The 12,211-nt window shown below is 39.2% G+C and overlaps 1 protein-coding gene across 1 annotated transcript in view; it reads right to left on the minus strand.

The window, feature by feature from the left end:
• The window catches only part of LOC122795974 (dedicator of cytokinesis protein 2-like), a 2,887,083-nt gene that overhangs the window by 1,774,024 nt on the left and 1,100,848 nt on the right, over window positions 1-12,211 (minus strand). The window contains exon 12 of the mRNA XM_044064456.1: window positions 3,908-3,987. Within this exon, the coding sequence (XP_043920391.1) occupies window positions 3,908-3,987 (80 nt within the window). The remainder of the gene's footprint in view (window positions 1-3,907; window positions 3,988-12,211) is intronic.

Below are 12,211 nucleotides of genomic sequence, written 5' to 3' on the forward strand. Positions count from 1 at the left end.
AAATAAAAAAAAAGATACATACAAGAAATACCATGACATAATAAACAGAGAATAAAGTAATTACATACAAATTACATACAAGAATTTAACAAGAAATATGCTCAGGGTAAACTGTAACATTTATACAAGCCTATTGTTAGGAGTTAGAGTAGGATTTATATAGAGGAAGGGAACAGATAGAGATGATATGTTTGGAGATAGATGCCAGAAGAAATGTTGAGTATCATTAAGGGTAAGGAGAGGTTAGGTGTATTGGAGGGGAGGGTTGTTTAAATTGAGTCAGGGCATAAGCAGGACCATGAGTTTAGTAAGCTGCTTTTTAGAGATTTTTTGAACCAGTTTGTGTTAGAGATTGTTCTTAAACATAGAGCAGATTATTCTATTAATTTGCAGCAGATGACTGTACAGTGATTGCAGAGGAGTTTGCCTATGTTTCTATTAGGCTTATACATTTCTAAGAGGTGTTGGTCAGAGCTTTGGAGTGTACAATTGGGAGTATAAAGACAGTTGAGGGTTTAGAGAGCAAAACAGGAGGAGAGTTGTTTTAGGATGAAGTGAGTCAGGTGCAGCTGAGGTAGCAAGAGTTGTTGGTAGAATTCTAGCCACTGTAGGCTTTTCAAAGATAGATAGTGGTGTGAGTGATAGGGTTGATTTGCAGTAAATCCAGCAATTTTATTATATGTGAATTCCAATTTTGACATAAGGTTGGATTGTAGTGAGGATTGGGATGGTGTAAAATAGGGTGGGAAGTAGGGAAGCTTGTGTGAGAGAGAGTTTAGATTCATTTGTGAGGATTTTTTTGTGTCTGTAGAGTAAGCCCAGTTTTTGATGAATCTTTTCAATGCACTGTTGAATGTGGAGACTGAATTTTAGTTGATCATCAGTTGTGACTCCTAGTAGTTCTGTATGAGGTTCTACCAAGATAGTTGTTTTATTCATGGAGGTGACAGTGAAGGTTGTCTTGTGTTGTTGGAGAGATTTTGGGAGGAAGAGGAGGAGTTTGGTTTTCTTAGGGTTAAGCAAGAGTTGGTTAGCTGTTAGCCATTTTTCAACTAAGTGGCGTGATTCTTGGGTAAGGGTGAGAAGGTGGGAGAGATTGTTGGAGCAAGAGATAATTGTAGAGTCATCAGCATATTGTATTAAAGGGAAGTGTGGACAGGACATGTAGAGGCAGTTAGTAAAAATGTTGAATAGTAGAGGTCCAAGAATGGAAACTTGGAGAACCCTTGTTTGGACTGGAAGGAAGGGGCAAGAGGCAGAGAGCCATTTAACGGACTGAAATCTGTTGAAGAGGTAGCCAGAGAACCAGCAAATTGCAGAGTTGGAGAGATTAAGGGTAGTTAGTTTAGACACAATACTTTGTAGGAAACAGTGTCAAAGGCCTTAGAGAAGTCCAGGAAAAGACAGGAGACTAACTTATCGTTGTCACGAGATTTCTCAATAGGCTATGTGAAAGATATTAGTGCAGTAGATGTGCTGTGGTTAGGGTGAAAGCCATGTTAGGCAGAGGTAAGGATATTTTCTTGTAGAAGATGATCAAGGAGCTGCTTATGAATTCTCTTTTCAAGTATATTTGATAGGGGAGAAAGAATGGCTATAGAGGGGTCAGTAGAATTTCCACCTTTATGTAAGGGCATGACATAGAATTTCTTCCAGATTTCTGGGACTGTGTTTTCACAGATTAATCTACTGATTAATAAGTAGACAGAATATGCAAAGGAATTTGCAGCAAGTTTAAGGAATAAAGGAGGTTATCAGTGGATGGTGAGCATATTCTAAGTTTGCTAAGAAGTGATTTAATATAAGCTATAGGGGCAGGCTTAAGAGAGAAGGAGGTTGTGTGGGTAGATGGAGAAGGAGAGATAGTAGGGTAAGTACTATTATCTTGCTTGGTTAAGTTGTGGATTGAGTCAATGAAGTAGTTAGGACATGTGGCAATATCAATGGCAGAGCTGTTGGGGCAAGGGTTTGGTGTAGAAGGACTGCCTGGATATAATAGTTTGCTGACTGTATGCCAGAATTTTTGGGTGTTGGAGTGGGGGTTATTTAGTGGCTTTTGGTAGAATTTTTTTATTGAGGTAATAGAAAATAAAACAAACCATATTGGCATGTTTTTCATTTACATACATTCTACATCACTGATATGATTTTTTCTTTAATAACAAGTGTCACTTAGTATAAAATTATATAAATTGCTCCATTCCTGCCTTGCCTTTAAACTTGCTCCTCCTCCTGAGCATTATTTTGCATGTATTGTTTCCACAAATTCCATCCAATTCCATGTAATTTGCTCCTTCCCTTTTCTAAAGATCCAACGTCCAGTTCTTTTATCTATGTTACAATATTCAGTACTTCAAATACAGTTGGTTTAGATTTTGGTTTCCATCTTCTAGTAATTATTTTTTTTGGTAGCAAATAGAATTACACTTAATAAGGCCTTACTATATCTAGACAATATAGATCATGTGTCCTAGCTCAAAAGAATAATTTTCTTAGTTACAGCCACTTACTACCCCAATACTTCTGACACAGTACCCTGCTGAGAGTTTATAAAATCTGCCACCTCATTATACTCCCAAAAACCATGTTTCCAGTTGTATCTTTCTTCTTCATTTCACCTCCATCATTTGCTATCCTACCCAAGAACAATTCTTTGAAGTTTGCTTGGGGTATAAAAATACATGTAGAAATAGTTTCAGGCAACAGTCCTAAACCTTGTGGAATTTGTTGCATACTTTGGCGCCATACATATGTCTTCCCATTACCTTTTGACTGAAACAGGAATAATAGTATGTATACACTGCATACCCTTAAAAGTAAGATAAATAATAACATAGAATATAACTAACAACTGAATGTCATTTCAGAAATGCACAGCGCATTGGTATTTTGAAATATAAGATATGCAGACTGGAATGACATGTACACTAGCAACATTTATATTTAAATGGTGCAGTACTGTCAGCTGTAATGTCACCTGCATACATGTAATCGTGGTCATGCAGTTGACGGATTCAGTTACTCCATGAGTTCATAAAGCAAATAACTTCTTAAATGCTGAGGAAAGAGTTAATCAGTGATGTTGTCTAACAAATACACTAAGGACACAGGCCACTTTGCTATTTTCAATCAAGAAGTTGCAAGTTTAATTATTTAATTTAACATTTGAGGTTATTTTATGGTCAGTCAGCAGGAAGCAGCAAAGCAGAATATCTAGGCAGAAACTGTCAAAAAGCACAAAAGCTGTCTTTCACATTTCACTATCTGTAAATGAATATTCCACATCAATGACTTATGACCGTTATTAGCTAGTATTATGTCACAAAAGGTTCTTTACTGATTATCTGTGGATGTTCACACTGCCATTTGCTATTCTACTACTGTTATTAAAACATGCACTTTGATACTGCTTAGCTATGTACCTCATCAAAGCATGAAAACCTCAGAAATCTGCAGTGCTGATATTTTTGGTTGTCAGGCTACTCTAGTCTACTCTTGACAACTATCCAAAGTTCAGGCAACCAAGCAACCCAATTAATGCTATTGTCCAGAAAGATTGCTTTTTGACAAATGATGGACAATGTTGCTTGAAAAATCAATGATTATTGTCTACTCACTGCTCATGCAAGCATTCCTCACAAATATAATTGTTCTGAGCCCAGTTTGGTGCTGTAAATGAAACCAAATATTTGAAAAAACACCAAGATGTGACAGGCAAACTTATTTTTGCATTGATAAAGATATTATAACAATTCTTACGATGCAACTTTTTATACTGCATGAATTTCCATCCAATCCACATTCAGTAAACAAATCCAAAAGAAAATATATAAATTACACACAATTTGCTTTTCTAAACACCAAGTATAACAAAAGTATCTTTTAGATAAAAATAAAAGGACCTCACCTTGTCCCTTGTGATTAATATCCTTGACTTCAATAGCTTTCTTTATTAGGTTAGGAAGAAAATCATTTTCGGCTACAACCCTATAAGGAAAAACATGTTAAAGCAAGATTCTATACATCGGCCTTTTTCACCCATTACTGTATTCTTATAATGATTCTCTAGTGTTATCTGTTTTATCAATAAGGTTTTATATGTGTGTGTGTAATGTTTTTAACAGATGGATACTGGCTAACTTATTGGTACTAGAATATGGCAATTTTATTTTTGTCCATGCATTCATTCATTCATTCACTCATTTGGTAACAAGCTTGATAAAGTGATCCCACTAGAGTTCTGAAGTACTTTCAGACATGACCAAGAAGAAAAAAAAATGTATTCACAAAACAGTAAATAATTATCCAGTATAATGAGATAGGAGTACAACTCAAGGTAGTGTTCACTTGCAAATACAGCACAAATGCAGTTATGGATATGGATAGTAGTAAAGCAATACTACGTTAAGGTTGGTCAAGGCAGTATATTTCTAGACAATGACACTCCCCTTGCAGCAGTTATTACCTAAGTGACTACCCAGTGTTGGTCTTAAGAGTAATTCTAGGTAATTATACAATGACCCCCCATTAATATTCCAAAACGTGCATGCTGATTGGTCAGCGTGCACATTGTAAATCAGACTTATACTAATGGGAAAAAGTCCGGTCGCCCGGACTTTTTCCATTAGTATAAGTCTTCTTTTTTGGACAACAACGGAGAATGGAAGAGCTCCGTTGCTGTTATCTCGCTATGTTAAACTCTTTTAACATAGCAAGACAAGTTTTTAAAAGCAATGGAGATCTTCCTTTCTCCGTTGCTTCCATACACAGTTCTGATGTACTGCGTAACCATAAGCATGCGCAGTACATCAGAAATGCAGCAGAATACTGGACAGCTGCAGAAGGACAGCAAGGAGGCATTATACAATGCCATTATTTAAGAAAACTAAGTATTTTTTTTCTTAAATAGTGTCATTGTATAATAGCAATAACCCACTTCTGGGTGTGGGTAATGCTGGATTTATCCACGGTTGTCTTTGTTTGGCCACTCGGGCTTTCCCTCATGACCAAAGCACACCAACCGTGGGTAAATCCAGCATTACCCACAACCAGGCGTGGGTTATTGCTTAAATATACAACAGACCTGTGTAATGGTTTGTGATATGCCTAAAACAAAAGCAGCTATGAGTGGATTGCTAATGACAGGTTACTATCCACACTAAAATTACTTTAAATCAGTCCTAAAAGACTACAGAAGGCAAAACAAATAGTGAAAATGTAAAATAAGGTAACAGTAAATGTTTATTTATTTACTCTGTTAAGAGTATTAGTAGACTAGTCTATGGACTATTTTCCACCAAAAACCTCAGACAAACAGGCATTAAGAGAAATCTTCAGTAATAGAAAATGTTAAAATTTAAACAAATGACATGATCAGCGGTATTGAAATGGTCACCATACGGCAATTTCACAGAGGAATCATAGCCTTGCATCGAACAAGGACATTGTCGATCTGCCAAAGATTCACATATAACTATTGGTGCCTTAAACATCGATTCACAAAGGATTGAAAAGACAAAACAATTTTGTTTGTAGTGGGCAAGCATCCCTGCATTCCCTACACTCCCTGTTAATTATATATACCATCTATGCAATCAGACTACAGTGGGGAAAGGTATATTCCCTGATCCCCACTGTATTGCAATTTGTCAGAGAAAAAGCTGGTGAATTTTCATCAGTTGATTTTCAGTCTGCTGTACTGGCATTTTTGTTCATCAGTGTAAAACCACATTAACTAAAGACAGTGTTAGACATACTGTATGTACATTGGTAGTTCCATAGCCACTGATTTGCAAATGCCAACTTTTGTAAAAGCACTACTGCTGCAGAAAAAGTAAGGTTTAATAGTATCTGTTCTCATATGAGTACTCACTTCAAATTGAAAATGAAAGTATTGTGGTGATTTTTATTTAGTAAGCTGTAAAACATTTCCTGTGCCTTATGTATAATTAGAGTAGCTGACTGCTACTATGGCCTAAGTAAAACTAGAGTAACTGACTGGTGCTATGGACTATGTATAACTAGAGTAACTGACTGGGCCTATGGCCTAAGTAAAACTAAAGTAACTGACTGGTGCTATGGTCTGTGTATAAGTAGAGTAACTGACTGGTCCTATGGCCTAAGTAAAACTAGAGTAACTGACTGGTCCTGTCGTCTATGTATAACTAGAGTAACTGACTGGTCCTATGGTCTATGTAGAACTAGAGTAACTGACTGGCCCTATGTTCTATGTAGAACTAGAATAACTGACTGGTCTTATGGCCTAAGTAAAACTAAAGTAACTGACTGGTCCTATGTTCTATGTAGAACTAGAGTAACTGACTGGTCCTATGGCCTAAGTAAAACTAAAGTAACTGACTGTTCCTATGGTCTATGTAGAACTAGAGTAACTGACCGACACATGTAGTTCAGGAAAGTTGCACATCATCATCATCATAACCCAGCAGAAAACTTTTTTTTCTCCAGTGACCTAAATACATAGGCAATGTGCACATACGTGATACCAGTTAGATCTGTCTATGTGCAGTTGTATAGTTTATAATTAACTCAATTAAACAAACTTGAGCAATGCTAAAACAAGGTCCCACAATTTGCAGCCAGTCTCCCCATAGAGCACACCACTGTTTGGCTCACACAGAAATCCAATGGCTTGAGTTACCTCACACAACTCACATACTCCAAACTCCCTATTATTCACAATCTAATAAACAAACCAAATGACTGTCCATCTCTAGCCTACCTTCTATAACCATACAACCCACCCAGAAGTTTGTGCTCTTCTGACGAAGACCTTCTACATATATCAAAACCTAATAACACTGCAGGCTGTTCCCTCTACTTCCATCAGGTGCCAAAAACCTGGAACTCCATCCCCTTAGCAGTAGTAGGACTGCTCACTAAAGTCATTCAAACTATAATTAAATTCTCACTTTCTCAACTCTTGGATCTGCCTATATGCTACACCGGATTAGCACATCATTGCTCTTCAACCTCTTCGCTGCTCAACTCCCTCTTTATCTTCCTCCTGCTGTACTGTAACTCCCACCCCCATTTGATATACTCCTTCACCATCAAATACCCTTGTCTTCTGTCTCACACTTCTCGCTGCTTCACTGCTGTATCTCTTGTAAGATATACTGCTTTGTATAGGGATGCACAAGCCAGTGCATTTCTTTGTGCTGGTCCCAAGCCCAGATAAATGGGGAGGGTTGCGTCAGGAAGGGCATCCGGCGTAAAATTTTGCCAGATCATACATGTGGACAACAATACAGATATACATACTGGATCGGTTGAGGCCCGGGTTAACAACCACCGCCACCAGTACTGTGGGCCAACAGGATGCTGGCAGAAATTGGAAGGGGAAGGCATGCCCGAAGGCAGGTAAAGGCGAGGACTGTGGTAGTGAGGGTCGGAACTTTGAATGTTGTCAGTATGACTGTTATAGGGAGATAGCTAGCTGATATGATTGACAGAAGGAAGGTTGGTATATTGTGTGTGCAAGAGACCAGATGGAAGCGGAGCAAAGCTAGGTGTATCGGAGTCGGGTTCAAATTGTTTTATCATGGTGTGGATGGGAGGAGAAATGGCATAGGGGTTATCCTGAAGGAACAGTTTTCTAAGAGTGTTTTGGAGGTGAAAAAAATCTCGGATAGAGTGATGTTTATGAAGCTGGAAATTTATGGTGTAATGATGAATGTTGTTAGTGCATATGCTCCACAAGTTGAGTGTGCGATGAATGAGAAAGAAAAATTTTGGAGTGAGTTGGATGAAGTGGTGATGACTTTATCCAAGGGTGAGAGAGTGGTGACTGGAGCAGATTTCAATGGGCATGTTAGTGAAGGGAACAGAGGGTATGAGGAAGTGATGGGTAGGTATGGTGTTAAGCAAAAGAATGCAGAAGGTCAGATGGTAGTGGGTTTTGGGAAAAGGATGGACATGGCTGTGGTGAATACATATTTTAGCAAGAGGGAGGAGCATAGGGTTACATACAAGAGTGGAGGAAGATGCACACAGGTGGATTATATCTTATGTAGAAGGGCCAGTCTGAAGGAGACTGGAAACTGTAAAGTGGTGGCAGGGGAAAGTGTAGTTAGGCAGCATAGGATGGTGGTTTGTAGGATGACATTGGTGATCAAGAAGAGGAGGAGTGTGAGGTCAGCACCAAGGATGAAATGGTTGAAATTGAAAAAGGGTAATTGTGAGGTGGAGTCCAGGGAAGAGTTAAGACAGGCACTGGGTGGCAGTGAAGAGTGACCAAATAGCTGGGTAACTACAGCAGAGCTAGTAAGGGAGATGGCTAGAAAGGTGCTTGGTGTGACATCTGGAAAGAGGAAGGAGGACAAGGAGACCTGGTGGTGGAATGAGAAAGTACAGGAGAGTACACAGAGAAAGAGGTTGGCGAAAAAGAAGTAGGATTGTCAGAGAGATGAAGAAAGTAGACAGAAGTATAAGGGGATGAGGTGCGTGGTAAAGAGAGAGGTGGCGAAGGCTAAGGATAAGGCGTATGAAGAGCTGCATGAAAGGATGGACACTAAGGAGGGAGAAAAGGACCTGTACTGTTTGGCTAGACAGAGGGACTGAGCTAGGAAAGATGTACAGCAAGTAAAGGTGATAAAGGATAATGAGGGAAACATACTTACAAGCGAGGAGAGTGTGTTGAGCAGATGGAAAGAGTACTTTGAGGGGCTGATGAATGAAGAGAATGAGAGGGAGAGAAGGTTGGATGATGTGTGGATAGTGAATCATGAAGTGCAGTGGATTAGCAAGGAGGAAGTAAGGATAGCTATGAAGAGGATGAAGAATGGAAAGGCTGTTGGTCCAGATGACATAAGTGTGGAAGCATGATGAAGGTATTTAGGTGAAATGGCAATGGAGTTTTTAACAAGATTGTTTAATGAAATCTTGGAAAGGGAGGGGATGCCTGAGGAATGGAGAACAAGTGTTTTGGTACTGATTTTTAAGAATAAGGGTGATGTGCAGAGCTGTAGTTTCTACAGAGGGATTAAACTGATCAGTCACAGCATGAAGTTATGGGAAGGAGTAGTGGAAGCTAGGTTAAGAAGGGAGGTGATGATTAGTGATCAGCAGTATGGTTTCATGCCAGGAAAGAGCACTACAGACGCTATGTTTGCTCTGAGAGTGTTGATGGAGAAGTACAGAGAAGGTCAGAAGGAGTTGCATTGCGTCTTTATGGACTTAGAGAAAGCATATGACAGGATGCCTAGAGAGGAGTTGTGGTACTGTATGAGGAAGTCGGGCATGTCAGAGAAGTATGTAAGAGTGGTACAGGATATGTACGAGGGTAGTGTGACAGCGGTGAGGTCTGCAGTGGGAGTGATGGAGGCATTTAAGGTGGAGGTGGGATTACATCAAGGATCAGCTCTGAGCCCTTTCTTATTTACAATTGTGATGGACAGGTTGACAGACGAGATCAGACAGGAGTCCCTGTGGAGTATGATGTTTGCAGCTGACATTATGATCTGTAGTGAGAGTAGGGAACAGGTGGAGGAGACCCTGGAGAGGTTGAGATATGCTCTAGAGAGAAGAGGAATGAAGGTTAGCAGGACTAAGACAGAATATGTGTGTGTGAATGAGAGGGAGGACAGAGGAATGATGAGGATGCAGGGAGTAGAGGTTGCGAAGGTGGATGAGTTTAAGTAAATGGGATCAACAGTTCAGAATAATGGTGAGTGTGGAAGAGAGGTGAAGAAGAGAGTACAGGCAGGATGGAGTGGGTGGAGAAGAGTGTCAGGAGTGATTTGTGACAGACGAGTACCAGTAAGAGTGAAAGGGAAGGTCTACAAGAGGGTAGTGAGACCAGCTATGTTATATGGGTTGGAGACAGTAGCACTGACAAAAAGGCAGGAGTCAGAGCTTGACGTGGCAGAGTTGAAGATGTTAAGATTTGCACTAGGTGTGACAAGGGTGGACAGGATTAGGAATAAGTATATTAGAGGGTCAGCCCAGGTTGGAAGGTTTGGAGACAAAGCCAGAGAGGCAAGATTACGTTGGTTTGGACATGTGCTGAGGAGGGATGCAGAGTATATTGGGAAAAAGATGCAAAGGATGAAGCTGCCAGGTAACAGGAAAAGAGGAAGGCCTAAGATAAGGTTTATGGATTTGTTGAGAGAGGACATGCAGGTGGTTGGTGTGACAGAGAAAAGATGCAGAGGACAGGAAGAAATGGAAACAAATGATCCGCTGTGACGACCCCAAATGGGAGCAACCGAAAGAAGAAGTATAGAAAATAGCAACAATGTGACTGTCTGTATGCTTTATCAGATTTGAAATGTAGTTCTTCCTCTTCTGAAAAACATTGCGAAGACTATTGTATATGATCATCTTTTAGATGTTAGTGTCACTGTCTCTATTCCTGTTACTTCTACTTTGGAGCCTTTATCCCTGGGCCTCAACTGAAAATGGGCGCTGTGTCCAATTGGACTTTCCCAGAAAATTAAGCAATAAATCAATCAATAAATAAATAGAACAGCACATTTTAATATGGCCATAATTCATGTTCATTTTTATGAGAAAATGGCTTTCACAGGTTATATAATTGCTGCTTACAGGGCTGTTCACTTCTTTTATAAGCAGTTGGTCACTGGATGTGGTCATTTATCCAAAGATTAATTATATGGATGAAAGTATCCTCAGTGACATGATCACTTTACCTAGTCACTTCTCAATGGGTTCTAGTGTACTTAAAGTACTTTTATATACTTCTCCAATGCTTTACATGTTTAGATGATACATTTATCACTTAATCTCTTAGTTGCATTTGCAGCTGTGTTTTGTGTTCTGAACTTGGCTTACTTGACTGAAACAGAAATCTCTGTAATCCTTTCAGATCTCATGGCTACTGTCCTTTATTTAATCTGTTGTGCACTGCTCTCTACAGAAATTTTTAGCGTCTGTAATGATGGCAGAGCATTCTGTTTATATTTTAGATACTGACATCCATTTTGTATGTCCAAGTTCCACAAAAGAATATTTGTACTGATCCCTTCAGTAGTTTCTCTCTCCATATATAGGCAATAACTTTGAACCCTGTTTTGGCCTTTCAGTTTCTGCAGGTCTCCATAATATCCACAGCCCAAAGCAAGGTAGTATTGACTGTAGTATGGCCATATGAATTGCATCTAATCGTGAGATGACTCCGATGAATATAAGAACCACTGTCATTTGGAGTGTCCATAGATCAGGTGAACTGCACATGTTTCCGTGTGCACCAGACAGTCAGTAACTTGGAAGTTTTTTTTAGCTAGATGACAAATTCTGGGAGATTTTAATACATGAAGTGATGAGGGGAGCAAAGTAATTTGAAATGGACAGCACAATCTGTAAGACAGTTTTGGTTTCACTTAGGTAGTTACAACTCCTATGCATAAATATAAACATTCGTTGTATTTGATGTTCTCACTTGGCTTGGAGAGAAGGGAAATAGTTGAGAAATTAGTCTCTTTTGGCTTATTTTATGGTGAGGTTCACACTGATTTTGCCAGGTAATGTTGAGATGGTCAATTGTAGAGATCTGTATGCTGTTGGCAATGGCATACTAATCCCATCATAAATCAGCTCCTACAGACGGTTAATGATGACAATCCAGATTTACAGGCAATGGCATACAACCCAGCTGTAGTAAGAACTCTGGACATGGTCTTTGCAGGTTGTACATACCCCAGATATAGTTCTCAGAGCAAACGATTGTTTGAACATGAGCACTGTGAGACCTGAGCCACAGCTGGAAATCAAATAATGAAGAATGAGCATAACCAACTAGAATCATCATGACAGATAAAGAAAAACAATACTTCACTGATCTCACTATATTTTCCTGACCGATCTAAGGAATTACTCTTTCCTACTTACTTAATAAAGCAAGGCAAGATGAATTGGGTAAGTGGTCTTGTCAGTTTGAAAACAGAATGCCATGAGACTTCTGTCTCATAGTGTATTAAAACATCATTTCAGTGCTGGATGACAGAATTACATCGCATACATCTGGTCATCTACCTCTGGTTCCCACACTGACCCATTTATTGGAAACCGAACCAGAATCTAGCATACATGTGTCATAATACACATGTAGAGCATTATTAAGATGTGTAACAGCATCTGGAAGCTATAAAACCATTTCAAAAACTTCCACCCTTCCAGGGTAACAATTAGTTCATCCCTAAGGACAATCATGTAGGATTCCTAGTCCTAGTTT

Source organism: Protopterus annectens, chromosome 2.part2, assembly GCF_019279795.1.
Source record: "Protopterus annectens isolate FY-2018-M chromosome 2.part2, PAN1.0, whole genome shotgun sequence".
NCBI lineage: Eukaryota > Metazoa > Chordata > Ceratodontiformes > Protopteridae > Protopterus > Protopterus annectens.